The sequence below is a fragment of the Sparus aurata genome, unplaced genomic scaffold (genome assembly GCF_900880675.1).
Source record: "Sparus aurata unplaced genomic scaffold, fSpaAur1.1, whole genome shotgun sequence".
In the NCBI taxonomy this organism is placed as follows: Eukaryota; Metazoa; Chordata; class Actinopteri; order Spariformes; family Sparidae; genus Sparus; species Sparus aurata.
Genome location: NW_022045125.1, coordinates 89,817 through 115,704, shown reverse-complemented (window position 1 = coordinate 115,704; position 25,888 = coordinate 89,817). Strand labels below are relative to the sequence as shown.

Below are 25,888 nucleotides of genomic sequence, written 5' to 3'. Positions count from 1 at the left end.
TCCTGAGGACACGCAGGAAGTGTAGTCGCTGCTGAGCCTTCTTAACCAGGGCCCTGATGTTGTAGGTCCAGGAGTGGTCTGCAGGGATGTGGGTGCCCAGAAACCTGAAGGTGGTGACAGTCTCCACCTGTTCTCCATTTATGAGGAGGGGGGTGTGGTCATGTCTGTTCTTCCTGAAGTCCATGATGAGTTCTTTTGTCTTTTGGATATTCAGGGTCAGGTTGTTGTCTGAGCACCATAGCGACAGTTCCTCCACCTCGGCCCTGTACGCTGTCTCCTCCTCGCCTCGGATGAGTCCAACCACTGTGGTATCATCCGCATATTTAATAATGCGGTTGGTTGGGTGAGTTGGATAGCAGTCGTAGGTGTACAGGGCGTACAGAAGAGGGCTCAGAATGCAGCCTTGAGGGGAACCAGTGCTGAGTGTGAGTGCAGTGGAGTGGTGGGGGCCGAGTCTCACAGACTGTGGGCGACTTGACAGGAAGTTTCTAATCCAATTGCAGGTGGGGAGGGGGATCTGTAGTTCCAGCAGTTTGGTGATGTGTCCTATATGAGAATGTCTGGAATTATGGTGTTAAATGCTGAGCTGTAGTCAACGAAGAGCATCCTCACATAGCTCTTCTTGTTCTCCAGGTGGCTCAGCGCTGTATGGAGTGTGAGGGCGATGGCGTCCTCTGTAGAACGGTTTGCCCTGTAGGCAAACTGGTGGGGGTCGAGGGAGGGAGGGAGACAGTCTCTGATGTGCTGGGAAACTGATCGCTCCAAGTACTTCATGATTACAGACGTCAGAGCGATAGGTCTGTCATCATTCAGGCTGTATATGGCAGATTTTTTGGGGATGGGGACGATGATAGAGGCCTTCAGACATGTGGGGACGGTGGCATGTGTCAGGGAGAGGTTGAAGATTTTGGTGAGGATCCCTGCCAGTTGGTCTGCACATGCTTCAATCACCGCCCCTGGGATACCGTCAGGACCAGCAGCTTTCCTGGGGTTCACTGCTCATAAGTTTTTTCTCACCTCGTGCTCCTGGAGAGAGAGAGGTGGGGTGCTGGAACCAAGGGGAGGCAGTGACTGCAGGTGTGTGGTGGTGGTCTCAAACCGGGCAAAGACGCTGTTTAGCTCCTCTGCCAGTGTGCTGCTGCTGTTGGAGGATGTGGGAGGGGGGTTGCCTTTGTAGTTGGTTAGGGCCTGGATGCCCCTCCACATCTGACGCGGGTTATTGTCCTTCAGGTATCCTTCTATTTTGTTCTTGTAGGAGACCTTGGCCTGTTTGATGCCCCTCCTCAGGTCAGCTCTGGCAGTGCTGTAGAGAGCTCTGTCTCCCGTCCTGAAGGCCAAGTTACGAGCTCTGATCAGGGTCTGGACTTCCTTTGTCATCCAGGGCTTTCTGTTTGGAAAGATCCGGATGCGTCTATCCTCTGTGACGTTATCTACACAGCACCTGATGTAGAAGAGGACAGATTCGGCGTGTGTGTCCAGGTCCTGATCTTCGAAAATGCTCCAGTCTGTGCAGGCAAAGCAGTCCTGCAGCTGGTTGAGAGCATTTTCAGGCCAGGCTTTGATGGTCTGGGTGGCTGGTTTTGTTTGCCTTCTGAGGGGGGTGTAGGCAGGGAAGAGGAGCAGAGAGAGGTGGTCTGATTGTCCGAGGTGGGGGAGGGGGGTCGCTCTGTAGGCATGCTTGATGTTAGAATAAACATGATCAAGTGTGTTTTCTCCCCTGGTTGCACACTTGACATGCTGGTGAAATTTGGGGAGAACAGTCTTGAGGCATGCTTTGTTAAAAGTCCCCAGCAATGATGTGCACGCCATACGGATGAGCCCTCTGTTGTTTACATACCATGAGCTCAAGCTGGCCGAGTGCTGTGCTAACGTTAGCATGGGGAGGGATGTAAACAACGGTTACTACGGCAACCGTTAGCTCCCGTGGCAGGTAGAAGGGTCGGCACTGAACAGACATGGCCTCTAAGTCCGGTGAGCAGTGGGTGTCTATCACTCTGCTGTCCGAGCACCAGTCCTCAAGCACATAAACTTGTCCCCCTCCCATGCTCTTACCGGAGGCTTCAGTCCGGTCGCAGCGGTGAGAGGTGCGTCCTGCAAGCTCCACGGTAGCATTGGGGATATGCGGGCACAGCCAGGATTCGCTAACAATCAAAAGAGAACAGTCACGGATGTGGCGGTTGTAGGTGATCTGTGACTGCAGCTCATCCATCTTGTTCGCAAGGGATCTTGCGTTTGTGAGGAAGATAGATGGTAGCGGAGGTCTGTGTGGTTCGTTCCTAAGCTGATTTAGTAGTCCTGCCCGGCATCCTCGTTTCTGCCTCCTCTCCCTGCGCCGCCTCCAGTGCTTGCTGGACCCGATAACAATCCATGGGGTGTCCGGCGGTCTCGCTATCTCCGGTGGGATGCCGTGGGTCAGTGCGAAGGCACCTGTGATTTCTATTTTTGCCTGAAAGCCAATTCTTATCAAGTCTTGGCGACTGTAGATGGGCCGCTGTGGCATGTGTGTGCCAGAAGAACAAAAAAATGACATAAAAAACACAAAAAAGATGCAAAATAACAGGGAGCTCTAAGCCGCTGCGTCTGGACGTGCCGCCGTTGTCATAAAAGATGCAATGTATCATGTACCAAATGTACCAGATCAGATTTTTTTTGCTAACTATATTAGCAGGAGATCTGGTGTGTTTAATCACTTGACGGCATCCCAAACATAATCCCGAGGTCACTGGTTTGTTGCATTGCATTCCCCCTCTCTCCTCTCAATTCCTGTAATCTCTCTACTTCAAGCTGTCCAATAAAGGCAAAATATTCCCCGAAATGTTGTTTATCTTTGTCTGTACATTTAAACTGACTGAGACATCATGAATAAATTTCCCTCCGTGTAAATATGTGAATCACTAATGGCTTACTGACTGGTTTCTATTCTTCAGGCTACCAGAGACAGCTGAACTACAAACATTCTGATGGTGCTTATAGCACATTTGGAGCAGGAGCAGGGAACACTTGGTGAGGACACTACTAATCAATCATCCATATAGAATAGTACTTTTACAGGTGCAACACTGACCATCTCTTATCAATGAAATACAGTTGACCTAAAGAAAAGGAACCATACTAAAAGCACAAAGTCGATGTTGTGTATCATGAAAAATCTGCCTGAATAATCTTTCTAAATTCCTTTATCCTTTTTAATTTTACATTGATGAAGACACAGGAAACCATTTTTTTTTAATGTTTAGTGTTTTCTGATGACTATCCTGAGACATTACACAGATCAAGTCTGTCCTGGTGTCGTATCCTGTCAGTTGATGTCTAACCTTGTTGTTATATCCTCAGGCTGACAGCTTTTGTGCTCAGATCTTTCGCCAAAGCCCAGTCTTTCATCTTCATCGACCCAACAAAGATTGAGGAGTCAAAGACTTGGCTGGAGAGAAAACAACGCGAAAATGGCTGTTTTGAACAGTCAGGAAAACTCTTCAACAACCGAATGAAGGTAAGGTCAAAAATCCCCATAGTGTTTCATATTTTAAAATGACTTTCAGTTAACATCATCCACAGCTGCTGATAACTGAAACTGATGAAGCTAAGACATGTTCATTTACATAGCACCATCAGCTATTCATGGCTCAGTAGTAACTTTGAAAGACTGCCACCATGCACCTGAATGTAAGCAGTTGTCTAAATAACTTGAATAACTTTGGGCTCCTGAGTGTTGGAGATACAGCGTTATAATATCTGCACGATGCTCAATCTCTACAGGGTGGAGTGTCTGATGAAGTGACTCTCAGTGCCTACATAACTGCTGCCTTCCTGGAGATGAATATGTCTGTAAATGTGAGTAGAGTCTGGCCGTACAAACAGTTAATGCTGTTTGAATTGTTAACTTTGACATAGCCAATAATGAATAAAACACAGTAAGTATAGTTTTGGATACATTAAACTTTTGTAAATAAAGTCAATTATTTTTCCTCCTTTTGTTCAGCATCCATTCACTGAAGTCTTTGACCAAAATTTACTTGAATACAAGAATTTGTTCACACAACATTCTAAACACAAAATTATCATGAAACAGAAGAAACATGCTGTATTTTGATCAATAAATTCAGTTGATGATATATTTACGTATTATGTTTTTTTTTTTTTTTATCTTTTGTAGGATGCCGTGGTAAAACAGAGTCTGTCATGCCTCAGGGAGTCCATGAGTGACCTCAGTAATACCTACACTACTGCTCTGCTAGCATACGTCTTCACCCTGGCAGGAGACATGGAGGCCTGTGCTCACCTTCTGAAGCACCTAGACGCTGTTGCCTTAAGACAAGGTGAGTCATCCTCATTGAGGCACCATTATTGTAAATTTAGCTCACCGTGTGCTTTTTTTCTGTTTGTAGGCGGTTTCCTCCACTGGTCTCAGACAGCAACAGAAACGTCAGCCTCTCTGTCTGTGGAGATCAGCTCCTATGTGCTGTTGGCCAAACTCAGTGCCTCTCCTATTGCTGAAGACCTGGGTTACGCAACACCGATTGTCAGATGGCTCACAGGGCAGCAGAACTACTATGGAGGCTTCTCCTCTACACAGTTACAGATTAAATAGAGTAATGCTGGACTCTGAGATAAAGATATCATATGTAAGATGTCTTCATTAAAATGTCAAAAAACAGCTAAACCTTTGTGAAACTTTGGACAGACATTTACTAAGGCATCTAGACACATCTTTAGTGATGTTTCTGAAATCATGGGGTGTTTCAGGTCTTTCTACGTCATACACCCTCCCCAGTGTGACCGAGCCAAGGCTGATCAGACTCTAGCTCATGTCCAGATGGCTAGCTATTTAAACTACCATGGACTCTATCTTGTGCCTGGTGCAAAGCAGCGCGCTCAGCGCAGGTGTCTGCACTAGTTTCCGACCAATGCAGTTTTCCTTATCACACCCAGCCCCGACGTTCTGTAATAAGCAAATGGACAGCCCCCACCTGCGCGCCCCCATGTTGGTCTTAAAGTGAAGTGTGGGTGGCGCAATGATCGCAGATTGCTATCTTGAGGCAACAGAAAGCGACGGAGCCTTGGACCAAAAAAAATCTAGTATAACATCAAGGGTGCAGTCTGTTTCCTGCTATTTGAAGTATTCATCATAAGATCCTTCTCCCCCTCTTCCTATTCAGTTAAATATCAGTGCATTTTTATCATATACAGTCAAACAGACTTGTTGATGGGAGAGATGATGTGAAATGGTGCGGAGGGTCCAGCAGCCGCGGATCACATCCTTTCCCTCAGCAAAGATGGGTTTCACTGGTTAATATGTGTCAGGTCTTGGCCCACCAGGCTCTTAAAGGGTATGAGAGATGACACTTGAATTGGTTTGCTTTAGGGGTGTCCCGATCCGATATCAGCCAAAAAACGAGTATCGGATTATATCGGACTGCATCTAAAATCTCCGATATAAGCGCTCCAATACAAGCAGTCCGTTCCGTTTCGCTCCAGCACTTCTATCCAGCAGCACCTGTTGCAATCACCTGGGCTCTGCGTATTGGATGCATGCAGAGCCCACGTGATCACACCAACAGCGTGTGTGTGGTACTGCTAACAAAGTAGCAAGGAGAAGTGATGTCGGCCGTGTGTATTTTTTCATGGTGTCAGAAAAAGACGTTGCAGCTGATTGCAAAACTTGTCATGCACAAGTTTCCCATGGTGGTACAGAGCTGGGGGAAGTTTAATACGACCAACCTCATCGTGCATTTGAAGCAGCATCACAAAAACCAGCATGAGGATTTTCGCAAGACCACCGAGGCGAAGAAACAACAAACCTCTGGCTCCCTCAAACAACCAAGGCTGGCCGAAACTTTTGCAAAGCGTGACAAACTCCCACGGGACGGCAAAAAGGCATTGGCTATAACAGAAAGGATAGCCCAGTTTATTGTGCTCAATGACCAGCCCCTGTCGGTAGTGAGTAATGTCGGATTTAAATGCTTAATTGGGCACCTCGATCCTCGTTACATTATGCCGAGCCGCCACTACATTGTCGACAAAACTATACCCCAGAAGCATAAATAAGTTCAAAAGTGTATTGCCGCACATGTGGAGAAAGCAAATGCTGTTAGCTTCACCACTAACATCTGGAGCTCAGACCATCGTCCGCTGTCCTTATTGAGTCTGACAGCACACTGGATAGACACTGACTTTACATTGCAGAGAGCAGTGTTACATGCACACCAGTTCAGAGGTTCACACACAGCTAATGCCATCACGAACGCCATGGAGGAGATGCTGCGTGACTGGAAGATTGACAAAAAGAAGGTCCATGTCGTTTTAAAGAGACAATGCTGCTAATATGAGAAAGGTTAGGTCAGTTAGGTGTGCCAAGCTTGGGATGTTTTGCGCACAGTCTTTAGCTTGTAGTCCATGAAGGGGTCTTGTCACAGCGAGCTGTAAGTGATGCATGGGCCAACAGGAGAAAAATAGTGGGCCACTTTAAACATTGCCCCAAGGCTTATTCAAGCCTTGAAGACCTACAAATAGAGCTGAACGTCACACAAAACGTTTCCAGCAGGATGGCCAGACACGATGGAGCAGTACCAAGTACATGATTGACAGCCTCATTCATCAAAAACAGCCACTGCATGTCTGCTCATCTGAAGAAAAGAACACCTTGCCAGCCATTTTAACAGCAAACCAGTGGGGGCTGTAAGAGAAGACCTCAAAGGTTCTGACCCCCTTTGAAGAGCTAACAAGTTTGGTCAGTGCCGCCTCTGCTACCGCAGCCGATGTCATCCCGTCTGTCCATGTACTGGTAAGGTTTCTCAGTAACGAGAGTGAAGATGACCAGGGACTCCAAACTATGAAAGCCACCCTTCTGGATACAGTCCACAGACGTTTCAGGCATGTGGAATCTGAGCCCCTCTACACCGTGGCAACACTGCTGGATCCACAGTATAAAGACAGGTAAGGGAATTTATATTAAATTGTTACACTTATTTAGCCTACTATGATGTATATGAGGAAAACTGTACTGTTCTAGTGTTTCACAGTTGAAAGTTTGCACAGATAATAACTTACTATTGGGCAGATGAAGAAATCATTATAATGAATAAATATTGCACCCATAGTGATATAAAATTATTGAAGTGGGTTACAGAATCACTGTTTAGATTATCATGACTGTGTGCGACTGTGTGTGGGTTTGAAAAGCTCTAAAATATTATATATTTTATATTTATGCCAGGTACTTAACAAACGCGGAAAACCTGGGATATGCAAAGGCAGCATTAAAGGCAGCGGTGAAAGTAGAAGAAGAGCTGAAGACCACGCCTCCATCTGATGAAACTGTGTCCGAGCCAGTGAACAAGACTCCACGGATGGAGGGTGCAAGCAGCAGCCTTGGCAGCATCTTCGATGAGATACTGGAGGAGAGCAGCACAGCAGCAGGTCCTTCTGAGCAGATCACCCCAGGGGCAATCAGTGAAAGGGACAGCTACCTATGTGAGGCTCCTATTGAACGTAAGAACAATCCTTTACATTACTGGAGAGCCAACCAAGCTTGATTCCCCACCCTGGCAGCAACAGCAGCTAAGTTCCTCTGTACTCCCTGCACGAGTGTCGAGAGCGAGAGGCTCTTTAGCGCAGCGTCAATTATCACTGAGGAGCACTGGAGCAGGCTGACAGTAAAGCATGCCGAAATGCTTATCTTAAGCATCTAATTAAAAAATAATCTCCACATCATGCTCGGACTGCAGAAAGTGGAGATGGAGGAGTAGTAAGGGTAGTCAGCTTTAGTTAACTGACTGATTATTATTTGGTTTCTGCTCTTGTTATTAGAGTGACATGTTTATTTTGTTTACACTCTATTTTTTTAGTGACGACTAAAAGCAATGACCACATTGTTTTGGGCACAGTCAGTGAAATTTGAGCTGTCGACTGCACTTAAAAAGTATAATTTGTTTTTATTGGATTTGTTGCGATCATTTTTCAGGGTCTTCTAATGTATTTTTTAGGTATTTTATTCAATTGTAGAATATTCTTATGTTTAAGTTAAACTAGTGGCTATATTGCACTTTAAAAATATAACTTTTTGTTTTTATTGGTTATTTTTCAGGGTCTTTTTATTTTATTCAATTGTAGAATATTCTTATGTCGAAGGTTAAAATGTATGTAACCCATTGGTTAATAATAAATGGGTCAGTTTTCCTAACCCTGTTGCTGACTGTTGTTCTCTGTTTGAGTAGTATCACTTGATCAAGCCTTTTCTAACATTCCATAAGTAATAAAAGTATGTATAATTTGTTCTGATATCGGATTGGATCAATATCCGTATCGGCCAATACTCAAGGCTGCAATATCGGTATCGTATCGGAAGTGAAAAAGCTGTATCGGGACATCCCTAGTTTTATTTATGTTGCACCTAAAACACAGTATAAATACCACCCATTACGCCTCACTTTGCACCCTGATAATCTTTCCCTCAGCTAGCAAAATGGACTGCGACCTAAACCCACTAGTGCTTTGTGCTTTAGACCATGCGCTATAGACTTTCTAAATATGACTCCATGTCTTCAGAAGCTTTTAAGCCACAGTCTATGTAACCCTTTCTGTATCTTTCCTATAGGCAGGGCCCTGTGTTCAAAACTTTTATTCCCCTTGTGTTGATTAATCAAGCCCTCTTAAAGTCAGTAACTTTAAATTAGTTTTCTCGGTGTGTTATACAGTCAATGATCAAAACCCAAACTCTTTTTACTCTTGGCTTATGACTTATTACTACCAGACATCACAAAACAACTTCTCTCAGATTGAGTCAATTTATGAACTAAAATGAAAATAAGGACCTTTGGCAAAATCAGACACTCTTCAAAATAAAATATTAGACACAGAAATTGTCAATATTAGTAGTTTTCCGTATACAAAATAGCCATGAAGTTCGCTATGAAGTTCACTTGGCTTATTTTATACTCCAAAGATTTTAAATGAAATTCACATTTGTTCCTTTAACCTTCTTTTATCTCAGCCTCATGATTTATTTCCTGTTCTGACTCCTGTCAGTGTTTGAGTGATGTTATTGGCCCCCTGGTGGCGTGTCAGGGTTTTACGCCTTAAAAAGGGATCTGACTAGGGAGGTGACCTGCATAACACACACAGACTGTGCTACACCGCAGTGGTTGTTGTCTGAGCCTTGGAGTAGATCCATCAGTAAGTATGGCAGATCGTAGCTCATTTAAGTTAAGTTTAAGTTTGTTAAAGGCGCATTGAAGTTCAAAACCCTTTTTATCTTTTAGTTGGTAAACAATGCCTACAATGCTAATGCTAACAGGATCGTAGCTAGTAGCATAGCAAATTCAATTCAGTGTCCAGCCTCATTCATGTTGTATTTTACGTTTATGTGTGAACCATTGCCATTTACTGTGTTTATGGTGTTGCTTACCTGTTCTGTAACCTGAAAAATGAAAAATGAAAAGAAAGTGTGACCAGTGTTGTTGCATATATTTGATTTCAATTGTAACATTCTGTATATTTCATTGTGTTGCAGTTTTACAAAATACACCAATCCTAGCTGGTGAATGTGTCCGTCTGCCTCAGGTAGTCCCATCTACCTTAACCCTCTGGGGTCTGGGGTATAATTGGCCGTTGTTGACTATTTTTGATTTTACCATTATATTTCACCTTTAAAACTATTTACCTTGCCTTGTTTGGTGTCGTTATTTTCACCACAACCTCACGTTTATTTATTTTTTTATTTTGACATACTGTATTAACACAATGGACCTAAAATCACAAAAAAACATAAAGTCTGAGTAAGAAAAAGTTCATTTTTTTTACTGTGAAAACCACAAATATGCGCAACGAACCATTTTTATTACTTATAATGCAAATATAAATTATGTTTGCTAAATTTGTGCATAAGTTTTTGAAATTTACAAAAGTAATATGTAACTATTTACATTTAAATGCAGGCAATGCCTCAGGCTCAGGTCTGCCTGAGCTCCTCCAGCTCAGTGAAGTGCTGCACTGCCTGCTCCACATTCAGCAGTCTTCTCATTGTTTTGACTCATAAAACAAAAAAAGATTCCACTACACACTACACTAAACACTACATAACACACTACACTAAACACTCCAAACACGCTAAATGTCACAAATCTCTCAACTCTCAAAACTCGCGATATCTGTCGCTGCCTCTGTGTCCAGCACTGCTGCTTTCACTTTTCGCCCCGTCCCTTCCAAATGAGCACATGACGGATGCACCGCAAGCTCATGGATAACCCGTTTAGCTGAGGCCAGAGCCAGTAACAACACTATCTTGAGAGACAAGTCTGCTCCCTCCAGTGGCTCAAAGGGAGGGCCTTTAAGCCCCTCCAGAACCACAGCCAGATCCCATTGTGGTACCAGTAGTCTGGGCAGGGGGAGAAGCCTGCGCGCTCCCTTCTTGAAACAGCAAACCAGCGGGTGCTGGCTTGCTGTTTGCTTCCCAAACCCCGCCTGACAAGCGATGTAGCTGCCAAGTACACTTTAACAGTGGAGAAGGCTTTACTTGGCGCGCAGATAGTCGAGTGGTTAGAGCGCATGCCATAAACGCAGCTGACCCCGGTTCGATTCCGGCAGGAGATCCTTTGCTGCATGTCACATCCCCCTCTCTCTCCCATATTTCCTGTCTGTCTACTGCTTATTAAAGGTGTCTATGCCAAAAAAAAAAAAGAGAGAAGGCTTTACTTTTGTCAATCAGGTCATGCAAGAATGACAATATCACTCCTACTGGACACTGAAAGGGAATGTGGCCGTTTCTGGGACACCACCCCTCAAACACTCTCCACTTACAGTCATACAGAGACCTAGTAGAGGAGGCTTGAGCACTTTGTATAGTGGAGGTCCACACTCCAGTTGCCCCACACAGATCGGCCATCGTGAATTCCACCCCAACCCGTCAGGCTGGCGTCTGTAGTGACCACCTTCCTGGACAGGATGGAGCCCATGGGCATCCCTGTGTAAAAAAGGACGGAACTCGCCAGTGGCGCAGCACCCTGGCATACCCCGGTGTGACCAGCACTCTCTGTGCACCATGACGCACGGGATCCAGCCTGTATGAGGCCACCCAGAACTGAAATTCCCTCATGTGGAGGCGACCGAGATGGACTATGAGAATGGCAGATGCCATCAGCCCGAGTAATCGAAGACACAGTCTGAATTGGACAGATTTGCATGTATGTTTTCACTCGTTCTGCCGAGAGGCGCTGTGAAAGTCACCAAGTCCAGGGATAATCCCAGAAAGATTATGCCCTGTGCTGGAGACAGCATGCTGTTTTCCGCATAAAACCCAGATTGAATAGGTGTCTTATGAGAATAGGCGTGTGCGCCCTAGCCTCCTGCTCCGACTGTGCCAACAGCAGCCAATCGTCCAGATATGTGGCCAAACGGATGCCCTGCCGCCTCAGTGGGGCTATTACCGCTTCCGTGCACCGCACAAACACCCTCAGGCCTAAAGACAGACTGAAAGGGAGCACACGGTACTCGTAACAGATTCCCTGGAAAGCGAATCTCAGATATTTTTTTTTTTATTTTTTTTTTTTAGGTATTTTTTGGGCCTTTTGGCTTTTATTGATAGGACAGCTGAAGACTTGGACAGGGAACAGGATGGGAGAGAAGGGGAATGACACGCAGCAAACGGACCGGGGTCGGGAGTTTGAACCCGGGTCCGCTGCAGCGAGGACAAAGCCTCTTTATATGGGACGCCTGCTCTACCCACTGAGCTTCAGGATAGATCGAGATGTGGAAGTACGCGTTTTTCAGATTGACAGAAGTGAACCAATCATTCTGTCACACAAGGCGCAGCAGGAATGCATGCAATGAGCATCCTGAACGTGTATTTGCTGAGATATTTGTTCAGAGCCAGAGATCCAGGATTGGGCGAATATCGCTCCCACCGTTTGGGGACAGAAAAAAAAACCTGGAGTAAAAACCGCTCTGACACAGTGCAGGAGGGATGACACAAATTGCTCCTTTGCTTAACAGTGAGAGGATTTCCTCCTGTAAAATGCAAGCTTATTCTCCCTGAGCCCTGGAGTGTATTATACCGGGAACAGCAGTGAACTGCAGCCTGTATCCCTCGAGATCGCCCTTAACACTCAGGGTGGAGCTGCGAGCGCGGCCCATCTCTCGCATCTGAGGGAGAGAGTGGACACACTCCGCAGCCCCTCCACCACAGGCACAGGCTGGTGATGACCGGTATTTCCTCCCACGTGGCTGGGTCCTGAGTTTGCCCCAAATCCTCGCATAACTCAGCCTGATAAGCCGTGAGCAGGGAGAGGACATTGAGCGCTCTGGCCGAAAGCGCCGCCGCCTTGAACACCTTTTCAGTCAGAGCTGACTGAAAACGGTCGGACTTTGATGGTAGGCTGGGGCTCCGGGAGGACACTGCTGACAGCAGCAGATGAAGGTGCGCTGCAACGAGTGGCTGCATCGGAGGCATGCAGAGCAGACCCAGGCTCTCAATCGCTTCACATTCGAGGGACGAGGCTCCGGGAATTGGGATCCTGCTGCTGTAAGGAAGGTCTCTCCGTGAGCACGCTACCTCATCCAGCACCTCTGGGAAGATGGAGAGAAGTTGCTTCATCACACTCTTGGCCAAGGGCAATTTCTTCCCCGGGTTTGCACACGTAGAGCATGTCCGAGCAGGGTAGAGGAGAAGCTGGTGTGCTTCTCTCATCTCCATCCCGAGAGGCGATGGAGGTCGCGGGCTGCGCAGCCCAGGCCGGAGTGATGAAGATGTCATCCTCTTCTTCATCCTGATATGAGGAGTTCCAAGGTGGCATCTTCATCATCCCCATAGTCCAGTTCCAGGACGTCTTCCTCCTGCGGGGGATCCGCGGCTAGGTCGAGCTGGGAACCATAGCTGGCGCCATCCTCCGGTATCACCACCACAACGACCCCCGTTTCCTCTCCGGCTTCGACGGCGCCGCTGTCAGAAGGGAGATAGGGGTCATGTCCAGACAAGCTAGCTTGGCGAGCTAGCCGTCTGCGGATATTCTTGATGATGAACACTGCACAGTGTTGACATGAGCCGGGAATGTCGATAGCTAGCCGGGCGTGTTCCAGCCCCAGGCAGCTAGAGCAGATCTGGGGTGGATCCTTACTCGATATCTCATTCCCGCAACGACAGAGTCGGGCCCCAGAGTCTCTGTGCCCTCTGGTGTGAGGGATTTTAGCCTCCATTCCCCGTGAGCTGGTGTGCAAGCAGGGAGTCAAGGCAGTTAGCTGGTGTGCTAACTGTGAAGAAGTCAAGAAATTAACTGGTGTGCTAATGCTCGGTCCTCGAACTGCCGTGGTGGGGCATCACAGATAGCGCTGACCAAGCCGTGGAGGGCAAGGAAGGCACTGTATTCGATCGAGTTCAAGTCAGTGTCTGGGTGATGGTGGGAAAAAGACAAAAGGCTGAAGCAGCAGCCGAGCTGAAAGCTAGCAGGTTGCAGGCTCTGGATCCACGAAACAGGCAGGTCAAACCGTCTCGCTCCCTCAGCTTGCCGATCCTTGTTGATGCGAGAGAAATGTCCTTCGAGAAAAACATGCAGCAGCAGGTGTGCTCCTCCAACTCTTCCTGATGACGAACTCTTGTGGCAGCAGGAGAAATATCTCTTCTCCTCTGATGTCTCATATTAGACTCTCGGGTCCACCTAAAGCAATGTCCTTAAGTCTTAGGCTCTATTTTCAACAGCCTGAACTGTTAACACAACTCTAAACTTGCAAAACCCTCTCGGCCTTTATCCCATCTCGTCTCGACTCTGTGCTTTTCACCTCCACCTCTCAGTCTCTATTTGTCCCGCCCTACTCCCAATCACAGCACAGAAAAATGACAAGACTCAAACAGCCAATCACATTTTTTATTTTTTTTTAAACTTAGGTAGGTTGTGCTCTCTCCCCCAATAGTATAAACAAAACAGCACATGTAGCTACTCCGCAACCTCTCTCTTAAAGTGACAACCCATACTTAACATTAAACAGAACATGTCCATCAACTCATTTTGAAACAGACTGTGTACTTTCCGTTAAAATTTTTATTAGGGACAAATTACACGGCACAGTACAGAAATACAAATGTTGCCCTACTGCTTTTCTTTTAAGATAACAGGAACAATGAACAGTGTCTCCGCATTAAAAGAAGTAAATGACTTGTCTAAATAAACATGGTAAATATTCCCCCCCCCCCCCCCAACAAAAGAAAGACAATAAACTGTATTGTGGTAACAGTCTGGTTGTAGTAAAGGATTAAAATACATTCTGCTAAAAAAAAGAAAAATATAAATAAAATTAAAGCTGCAAGCAGCGTTGAACGGGCCCTAGCAGTCCACGCGCGTCCAATCCGTCCACCAGCAGGGGGCGGCACCACACACAGCAGTAAACCCGTCCACCAGCAGAGGGCGGCACCACACACACACACACACACACTGCAGTAAACCCGTCCACCAGCAGAGGGCGGTACCACACACACACACTGCAGTAAACCCATCCACCAGCAGGGGGCGGCACCACACACACACACACTGCAGTAAACCCGTCCACCAGCAGAGGGCGGCACCACACACACACACAGCAGTAAACCCGTCCACCAGCAGGGGGCGGCACCACACACACTGCAGTAAACCCGTCCACCAGCAGAGGGCGGCACCACACACACACACTGCAGTAAAACCGTCCACCAGCAGGGGGCGGCACCGCACACACACACACACACACACACACACTGCAGTAAACCCGTCCATCAGCAGGGGGCGGCACCACACACACACTGCAGTAAACCCGTCCACCAGCAGAGGGCGGCACCACACACACACACTGCAGTAAACCCGTCCACTAGCAGGGGGCGGCACCACACACACACTGCAGTAAACCCGTCCACCAGCAGAGGGCGGCACCACACACACACACACACACACACACACACACACACACACACACACACACTGCAGTAAACCCGTCAACCAGCAGGGGGTAACAGTCTGGTTGTAGTAAAGGATTAAAATACATTCTGCAAAAAAAAAGAAAAATATAAATAAAATTAAAGCTGCAAGCAGCGTTGAACGGGCCCTAGCAGTCCACGCGCGTCCACCAGCAGGGGGCGGCACCACACACACACACACTGCAGTAAACCCGTCCACCAGCAGAGGGCGGCACCACACACACACACACACACACACACACACACACACACACACACACACACACACACACACACACACACACACACACACACTGCAGTAAACCCGTCCACCAGCAGAGGGCGGCACCACACACACACACTGCAGTAAACCCGTCCACCAGCAGGGGGCGGCACCACACACACACACACTGCGGTAAACCTGTCCACCAGCAGAGGGCGGCACCACACACACACACTGCAGTAAACCCGTCCACTAGCAGGGGGCGGCACCACACACACACACACACTGCAGTAAACCTGTCCACCAGCAGGGGGCGGCACCACACACACTGCAGTAAACCCGTCCACCAGCAGAGGGCAGCACCACACACACACTGCAGTAAACCTGTCCACCAGCAGAGGGCGGCACCACACACACACACACACACACACACACACACTGCAGTAAACCCGTCCACCAGCAGGGGGCGGCAGCACCACACACACACACACCCACACACACACACACTGCAGTAAACCCGTCCACCAGCAGGGGGCGGCACCACACACACACTGCAGTAAACCCGTCCACCAGCAGGGGGCAGCACCACACACACACTGCAGTAAACCTGTCCACCAGCAGAGGGCGGCACCACACACACACACACACACACACACACACACACACACACTGCAGTAAACCCGTCCACCAGCAGGGGGCGGCACCACACACACACACCCACACACACACACACACACTGCAGTAAACCCGTCCACCAGCAGAGGGCGGCACCACACACACACACACACACACACTGCAGTAAACCCGTCCACCAGCAGGGGGCGGCACCACACACACACACACACACACACACACACACACACACACTGCAGTAAACCCGTCCACCAGCAGAGGGCGGCACCACACACACTGCAGTAAACCCGTCCACCAGCAGGGGGCGGCACCACACACACACACTGCAGTAAACCCGTCCACCAGCAGAGGGCGGCACCACACACACATTGCAGTAAACCCGTCCACCAGCAGGGGGCGGCACCACACACACACACACACACACACACACACACACACACACACACACTGCAGTAAACCCGTCCACAAGCATTCTCTAGCTCTGACCCACATTTACAGCATGGTCTTCCTGCAGCAACTAACCTCTGGTTACAAAACAGATCTCATCATTGAACAAAAAGCTCTATTTCCATACAATTTTTTTCTGTAATGTTTTCAGAATAACAATCTCAGCCTGTCAGTGGCAAAACAAGCAATTAAAGTAAACTTAAAGGGATAGTTCGGGTTTTTTTTAAGTGGGGTCATATAAAGTACATATCTATATTCGGTCTGTTCCCTACCGTAATTGCTGATCAGCGCAGCCTCAGTTTGGAGAAGCAGAGAGTTGCTCCAGCCCAGACACTCTGCTTTGCACCGCAATGAACGAGAGTCCAGATGCTAAATGAAATTTGACCACCTAAAACAAGGCCCACCTAAAAAAATCTAAAATCAGTTCAAGTGTACGTTATATACACCGTAGAACATGCGTATCCCTATGCATTAGCACAACTGGGCCTCGCATTGTATTTCGCCGCTCACAGATCACCTGTTTCGGCTATTATGGTAGGGAACAGACTGACTAAAGATATGTACTTTATATGACCTCACTTAAAAAAAACCCTAACTATCCCTTTAACTTCGACAGCTGGAATTGCCCCAAAAGGGTTACATTGTAACCAGTAGCTGTATTTCAGCTCTCAGCTGAGGTCACTTACTAAGTCAATTCTAAAACATTTGGTAAGAATGAATGATTTACACACCAAAGTATGTAAACACCGGGCATGTATTTAAAAACATAGTAATTCTCTTTTAGCAGGTCCAGATAAACGTTAGGGAAAAGATATTGAAATGTCATCAGCATAGAGTGAAACACGATGCTCAATGCCATGGTAATTACCTGCAGATAGCAATAGTAAATGGCTTGATTGCCAGGGCAAATAAAAGTGTTACTTAAACCTAGGACTGCTTGACTATGGCAAAAATCATAATCACGATTATTTTGATTGATGTTGTAATCACGATTATTAAAGATGATTATTTATTAATTTGAGAACAAGCACTTATTGAACTTTGAACTCTGGTATTTCTTTAAACATGATAATTTTGACCTGAAAAACAAGAAAAATGCAAATAAATAAGAGAAAAATATATCATTAAAATGAATTGAATGATATCTAAAAATTAAAAATAAACACCATCCCGGTGCGGCTCGACCATAGGTCTGTTGTGGTGGGCAGGCAGCGTAATTCTGCTGAAATGGTGACGTGATGGTAACACATAGTGTGTCCTTAATTGAGGACTGTGTAGCGGTGGCAGGAGTTGATGAGCTTTTAATTTTTTAGTTTTTTTGTTCCTTCACTACTTGGTCATGTATTACTCTGTGTGTGGACTTTAAATGGTTAAATAAATTGGTCGTGTTCCCATGAGGTGCAGACATGGAAGTGTGGCATATCTTGCACAATATCTTCATTTGTTCCGAGTCAGACTCCTCGAAACCAAAGTGTTTCCACACCACAGAATTCGCTTTACCTGTCTGTGCACCGGTGGAGGTGGAAGGGTTCGCTGCATTTACCAGACAAGACCCGGAATGCGGCAGAATGATCTTTTTATGATTATCTTGTTTTCATGATCGAGGGAAGCCAAAATCAAAATTGAAATTCAATTAACTGCCCAGCCCTACTTAAACCACATTTGTTCATGTTTATGAATATTAAACCGTCCTTGTGCACCTTTTTCCCAGATTTCTCTCCACTACAACATCCCAACTCCTACTGATGTCGATACCCTCAGTGTGGAGGTTACACCAGAGGCTGACTGCACCCGCAAGAGACCCAAACTTACTCTGAAGCTTAAGTCCCTGTAAGTAATTATCAACAACTAGATCTACAATCAGGGCTGTAAACTAACTTTTTGGCTCACCTGCCAAGGGGACCGGTAGATGAAAGAATCTACCGGCCAAGTACATTTTTTACCGGCCAAATAATAAATGGCCTCTTTTTGTTGCATATACATCTGTTTCAGTACTTTTCATGGAGATAACAGTATTATATACCAATACATGCTTAGAAAAGAGGCCAAAGTATTATTTAGAAATACATTTTAATATCATTAATTACATTTCATAACATTGCAAATTGAAGACTTGAACAGTGCAAAACTTTGACAAAGGAAACACTTATTAATTAACTATCAGGCTCTGTAATAGACTTGTCAGTGGCAACTGTACCATAATAACATTTACACTGGATTTGATAGACCCATGGCTTTACACATTTTGTGACGTGACAACTGAAACCTAATTGAAGGAAGTCGTTAAGAAATTATGCGCAACTTAAGTACAACTTCCCACAGCTCATGAGTTAGAGGTGTCGTCATTGCTGCACTGGAATCACAGTCACTGTGCCCAGAGGTGTAGCAAGCTTTTCAAAAGTGCGGGGGATGGATGTGGTGGTGGTGTTTTTTTAAACAATTTTGGGTAGGGGGGTGATGATAAATGACACTTAAATATTAAATCTGTGTCTATAATAACCACACCCTGACATGTAAATGTGACATCTGTCTTGATTCGTTTAATTATAATATTTATAATAGAAGTCTACTGCAACTGTACTTTTTTTAACCATTAAATGTTATTTTATACATTATCATATTTTATAATGTTCTGTCACTTCACTGCTAACAGAAAAGAGAGCAGCTCACTGCCAGTTGCAGCTTCTTATCTTGATCTGCAGTCTTTGTTAATCTTTGTCATGATTGTTATTATTAGTACTTAGATTATCAAAAATCACAGTTACATGTCAGGATGTGGTTATTATTGACAGATTCAATATTTAACTGTCATATGTCATCACAGTAACAGTGTTACATACATCAGCAGCTGTAAACACATAAAAACATTATAAAACACATCATGTGGTTTGGTGTCGACCTGTATACTGAACGTATCAGGAGTAATCAACCTTTATAATGATCAGAGAACGTTACAGACATTGTTTTTGGTTGCTCTCCGTTTCCAGAGAATTCACAGAGAAGCTGGAGAAGTTTGTGACATTTTCATCCTGGATTTTTGTGAGGAGGGAATTAAACACCTGTCCCAAATAAACGCCTGGTCTGTTAAGTGGTTGAGACAAATAAACGCCCGGCTATTATTTGGTATTTTACGGTAGATCCCGCCTCATCAGCACGAGCTGAACAATAAATCTAACATAGCAAGAGAGGCGGGACTTAAGGCAGAACAGCCAATCATCAGCCGGTCAGTCCCAAAGCCGGTGTCATGTTTGAAGCAGCAACAGGAGAGGGAGGGGGAGAGGAGGCAGCTGCAGCGAGCACAGACTAGAGTAAGGTGTTTGTGCAAAACTGCAGAAAAACTGCAGAAAAAGTGTGGATGTTGAACCCTCTCACCGGGAAAAGTGTGGGTGTTAAAACACACACATCCCCCATGGGTGCGACGTCCCTGACTGCGCCAAACTTTTAAAGAGCGGTGACGCACACGCTACGTTGCTTCTGAGGGGAACTATTTTCTACAGCGGTGGCGTCCGGGGAGCTACTTCAGTGCGACACACAACAAATAGCCGGTTTAGCACTAACGTTCGCTACCGTCATAATTTATCACTTTACAGCTACTACAATGTTTTGCTATATCATGCATAATTTATTGCAAGAGCACGACCATCAGGACAAACATTTACCCGCCCCGTGGCATGTATCCCTCCAAAATTAAGTCGCCAGAGGAATATTTTAGTCGCATTTGGCGAGTGGCGACCGCTAGTTTACAGCCCTGTCTACAATACAGCAATGATAGAAGTATACTTAAACACTGAACAATCCTCTGCAAATGACCATGTGGCAAATTTCTATAACTTAGTAGTTTATACTTTGCTCAAGCATATCTTAACTGTAGATAAGCCCTATTAAAAGGTTTCTCTGCATGCAAATAGTAGATCTTTGAAGAAATTGATGAAATGTAACTCAGTAACATGACATTTTTATTAGTGGTGGGACTCGATTAAAAACAATTCATCTAATTAGAGGCTTTGCAATTAATTAGTCGCAATTAATCGCATGTCAATATTTGACACGAGAAGCAACATTATTCAATTTAAATGGATTTTGGTATATGACTGGATCAATGAATAAACACATAAATGAGCTTAAACAACAAAATCATGTTACTTTCATCACTGCATGTTAACATTAGGTGCAATATGAATAAAGAATATTATGATTGCATTGCTCACAAGGCACAAACTTAAATTCAAGTTGGCTATATTCAGCTTTTTCAGGACTTTTTGGAACATTTCTGTCTTAAACACATTTGTTTTTAAAAAAAAAAACAGCACTTAGTACAGTACATTCCGGAATGTACCACCAAGAATCCACTTCGCCAGTGCGTTTGTCAATTTGTCAGTCATGGACTCATTTTGGCTCTGAACCCTGTCATCTTGTCGAGCGTGGATTGGAGACACTGCCTGCTCCAACTAGGAGCACTGTCTGTGCTAGCTGCAACATGTTTGGCATTAAGGTGGCAGTGGAGGCTGGAAGTGCTCCGGTGATTTCTTACACGATTTGCACACAACTGTGCTTTTATCCAGGTGTAGCACCCTACCCGGTGATTTAGAATATCTCCTTACTTACAATAAACTATGTGCAAAGTATCACTCTGAGAGGGCTCTGGGTTCTTAATTTTAAGGTTTTGTGGTGCCGTATTAACCTATGTATTGACCATACAAAAGGTACTTTCTCTCAAAAAATAAGGTGAGAAACAATAACTGATTGGTGCCTCCATTTAGTAGATTATAAAATGAGATAAGAAAATCTACCAAGAAATAATATGAATTTAAATGATTTTGTATGGGCTGGTCCTTTAATTTATTCACACTAGATGTTTTAACCCTGAACAAATCATATTTTTAACCAATGAATCCTTGTGATTTGCTCTAATTACCACTCCAATTATCACTCACACACAGTACTTTTTAAAATAAAAATCAGTGTATTAGCACAAATTTGAGTATCAAATATAGCTCATTAGTGAACACAAAAATATCGTTTATCACAATCTCTTCAGTCAAATTCACAGCACATCTCCATAAACACAAATTCAATACCCCAAAAATATGCACTGTTAATAAAATTCAGACAGTCTCAGAAATAAAACGTTGCAGGCCTGAATCGGTGCTCGGGTAAGTTGAGGTCTACAAGGTTGACCCGTTCGCTCTCTTCAGCAAAAAAAAAAAAACTGTGCACGTGCAACTGGGTTTTTTTTGTACTCACTGTTCTTGTCCAGTTAGTGTGTGATGTGTGTGAAGATGGGGGGAATGAAGAATGTTACAGGCGAAGATGGAGGGAGAATGAAGAGGGGAATGGAGACGGGGACTCCTACTGCTGTGACCTCGACACGTGCTGCTGTCCGACTGCTGTCGCTCAGAAGGGAAAAAAGGTCCACGGAGGGCTTCCTGGTCCAGTCCTCTGATAACATAGATTTACATCTTTTAATCATAAATAAAATCTCTATGCACTTCTATGAACTCAGTCCGAATTCACATAACAGCAGTACACAAACAGGTCAACAAAATGAGTAACTTGAGGCTACTACAATTAACCCTGTGCAACTAGCCGTTGCATGCTAGCTAAATGCTAATCACGGTTAGCATTCACATTGTAACCTTAGCAGTAACACAGTTCGTAATTACCACAACACAAATAAACATTTACCTTCTGTAAACCGTTGTACTTCCATATTTATCCCGATACAAGGACAAAACTCTGGTGTTACATTTACAACTCGTGTCGTACTTTTCCTCCGCTGCTCTTTCTTACTCGTCTCTCTACCTTGTTCTAACCTGCTTCCTCTATGTCCCACCCCCTTGCTCTCCCGACTGAACGACAACCCATGACAATGGAGCAGACGACCAATCGACAGGCTATACCGGGATGAGTGACAGATAAAACACCAGTTGTCTGCACTTTTAACCAAACATATTATAAACACAATTTTAAATATTGTCTTGACTTATAAATTGTTCTAATACTTTTTAAACTGAAATCATGGCATTTTAAATAACAGTTCTTATTATATGAACTACAATAGGATGAACTTATTTATAGAAAAAAAATTATATAAATATTTATTTAACTTATTTACATTTAGACAGGGCTACATCCTCCCCCTTCTAAACCATTAGATGTCCTCATCTAATCGTGTGGTTCTTGAGTGGGGCTTTCCTAGTAGGTGTAGAGTCTCTATCTGTGGAACCATCAGTGGCTTGGGGATTCAGATTTAGCTGAATGACCATTCCATGATGTACAATAGTTACTGGTTCATCCATAGAATGACCAGGTTTGTCATAAGTCAAACGAATGACTGGCTTACTTTGTCTCTGTGAATGTCTAGTCAGGTTATCTTTACTTCTAGCAGTCTTTTTACTAGATGAGGTTAGTTCTGGCTCTACATCAGTCTCTGTTTCATTTCCTGTGTTCTCAGGTTCTGCATCATCAGATGACTTTCCATCAGGTAAGTTTGTGTCACTTCCATCACTTCTTCTCACATCCATGTTCTCATCCAGATATTTAGGGATCTGATTTGATTGACGGAAAGTAGACAAGACACGTCTTTCAACTTCATCGATGTCAAAGGATTGACACTCAGGTATCTCATCAAACTCTGATTCTGAATCAGAAGAACCACTAGCTGCAGGCTCAGGCTGTTGGCGATTCTGACTCTTCCTTGTGCTCTGTGACCTTGTGACAGACGGTTCTGAGGTTCTGGCTGCTTGGGCCGAAGGATATGGCATCCTTACCAGGTAACCAATCGGTAAAAGATGATCTCTGTGAAAAGTCTTGACACTTCCGGGACCACACTCTGGTTTAACTTCATAGACAGGTAAGTTCGGCAACTGTTTGACAATAACATAAGGAGTGGACTTCCATCTGTCTTGAAGTTTGTGCTTCCCAGTAAGACCAAGATTTCTCAATAGGACTCTGTCTCCTTCTGCCAATCGCTGACCTCGAACACGGCGATCATAGTGAGACTTGTTTCTCAAGTGACGTTTGTCAGCTGCCTTAGTTGCAAGCCTGTAAGATTTCTTTAAGTCTTGTTTCAACTTGCTGACATACTGAAGATGGTCCTGTTCATGTTCTCCATCAAGACAGGTGTTGAAGCAAATATCCACAGGCAGTCATGCCTCCCTGCCAAACATGAGAAAATATGTAGAGTATCCTGTGGCATCATTTTTAGTACAGTTATATGCATGTACCAACTGACTAATGTGTTGACTCCATTTGTTCTTCTTTTCATTCTGCAGGGTACCCAGCATTGACAAAAGAGTGCGGTTGGATCGCTCAGGTTGGGCATCACCCTGAGGATGATAAGGAGAGGTGCGTGACTTTATGATTCCCAGACTAGAGAGAAGCTGTTTTATGACTTTACGCTCAAAGTCTCGTCCTTGGTCCGAATGGATCCGGGCTGGTAGACCATAATAAAGTACTTCTCCCATAGCACTTTGGCGACGGTCATGGCCTTTTGATCTCTTGTAGGAAAGGCCTGTGCATACCTTGTGAAATGGTCAGTAACAACTAACACATTGGCTATGCCTTCGCTGTCGGGTTCTATCTGCAAGAAATCTATGCAGACGAGATCCAATGGGCCAGTACTAGTGATTTGATTCAGTGTAGCTGAACGCTGGGGAAGCGTCTTTCTAGAAATACATCTTCCACACGTTTTGATGTATTGTTCAACTTAAGTAGACATATGTGGCCAATAAAACCTATCTTTGAGAAGCACTGATGTTTTCTCTATCCCCAAGTGTCCACACTCATCATGAAGGGATTTTAGAACTATGGTTCGAAACCTCTCAGGTAAGATTATTTGTTTACTCTCTTTACCAGTTGCCGGTTGTCTGACTCTGTACAACAAATCATCTTTAATCTGTAATTTAGGGACTTCTAGACAAATCAAAGCTACATCAGGGGGGTCGTTTTTAGTATGGACTGGGATTTGACCTGCTTCAATGGCTGCTTTTACAGGTCCAATGACAGGATCTAACTCTTGAGCAAACTTTAGCTCTCTTGAGCTAAGCTGGTCAAGGGTGTTGCCACTCAGTGTTACCGAGCAAGTGTACACCTCAGGAACAGCTTCTAGGGAGACACCAAGCTGGTCTACTAGCCTTGGTGTTACACCTGAGCTTTCTGTGGCCAATGCCCATTTACAGAGAGCTTTGATACCTGATGGTGGAATGACTGTCCAATCTTTTTGGTTTTCAGTGGCATACTGCCTGGATTGCAGATCAGCATCCACATTTTGACGGCCAGGTCGATACTGGATTGTAAAGTAATAAATTGCTAAGGCTGCTAGCCAGCGACATCCTGTAGCATTTAAACAGGCTGATGTGAGGACATAAGTGAGGGGGTTATTGTCAGTCCTCTGTAGGAACACCAGCCCTTATGTCTCCATCACGAGGCTCTGCTTCCTTTCCCTGTCCTCTGACCTCTCACCTCTCAACCACAAGACAAGATTAACTTAACAGACAAAGCCTATCTGTTTGACTGAATATTCACTTCTTCTCCCCCCTCACAAAGAAGATGAACTCCTTCTTCCTCAGGCCAAACGATGTCCAGTACGTGGTCTCTTCTCCCTATAGAGTAGGACGATGTGTTGCTCTCTTGCTATAAACAGATCATCGGAGACCTTCTCTTACAAATTAACGACTAAGCACAATAGAATCCTCTCTCTCTTCATATCAGATGACAGGAAGTGGGGGTAGATGTTGGTTGGGGTAGAGATGACCCAGTCCCCCTCCCACAGGCCCAAGCCGTTTTTATGACCCTGTCCGTGACATTTCAATCTTTGCTGCATTCCCTATACTCATCCACATTTCAATATGTTCTGAATAACTATTAACTACAATTTCATCTTCTTAATTTTATCAGACTCCCAAATAGCCAAGAAGGCCATACAATAGATCTTTCCCATGTTATTGTCAAGCCCAAATGAAGTTTATTACTTAATGAATTTGGGGTTTGAAAGAAACCAGCCCCCACCTTTGCGATGGGCACAGACTTGCATATCATGATTCTCTTTGTGTGTAATGCTTGTGTTATTTACCAGTTAAATGTCTGATATGTTTTGTTAAGATAGAACTACAAGGAATATGTACAAGTCCTTGGTCCTACTGTGTATTGTATGCTTTATTGTTTATGTTGTATACTATTGTTTTATGCCTTAATCATGTTTTTAATTATTTCATTCTTGGATCATAGCCATGTTACATCTTTTAACGAAGACAAAAATTCGACTTTCAAGATGGTAAAGTTTTCGGGAAGTTAAAACACGATTTCGAAACATTAAGGCAATATAGTTTATTTGAATTAAAGTGTTGTGGGTCGAAACTCCGAACACAGAAGGAGCATTGTCAGCCAGCCCCACCCCTGTTCAGTCTGCCTGCTGTAAGCTCATAAAACCAGAGAAGATGCTCTGCACATCCCCCTTTTGGGTCCTGACTTCGGTCATGACTTTAGGTCACTTCTTTCTGTTACTACACTTCTCTCCTCTCTGTTTCACCTTCGGTCTGACTTCGGTCACTGCTATTCTTTCACCTTCTCTCTTCTCTTCTCTTCACTTCTTTGTTTTTCATTTTTATTTTTATTTTTAAAGTAATCTTTACTTTTATTTTTGCAACAAGCTCTAAGACAGGTGAATTGAATAACTACTT

General features: G+C 44.8%; 1 protein-coding gene across 1 annotated transcript in view; it reads left to right on the top strand.

The window, feature by feature from the left end:
• LOC115577862 (pregnancy zone protein-like) overlaps positions 1-25,888 on the top strand; it is a gene marked incomplete at its 5' end in the record, with an annotated part of 87,015 nt that overhangs the window by 24,520 nt on the left and 36,607 nt on the right. The window contains 9 exons of the mRNA XM_030410745.1: positions 2,928-3,003; positions 3,334-3,490; positions 3,757-3,831; positions 4,154-4,316; positions 4,386-4,572; positions 6,787-6,933; positions 7,214-7,488; positions 9,559-9,593; positions 17,920-18,038. Of these exons, the coding sequence (XP_030266605.1) occupies positions 2,928-3,003; positions 3,334-3,490; positions 3,757-3,831; positions 4,154-4,316; positions 4,386-4,572; positions 6,787-6,933; positions 7,214-7,488; positions 9,559-9,593; positions 17,920-18,038 (1,234 nt within the window). The remainder of the gene's footprint in view (positions 1-2,927; positions 3,004-3,333; positions 3,491-3,756; positions 3,832-4,153; positions 4,317-4,385; positions 4,573-6,786; positions 6,934-7,213; positions 7,489-9,558; positions 9,594-17,919; positions 18,039-25,888) is intronic.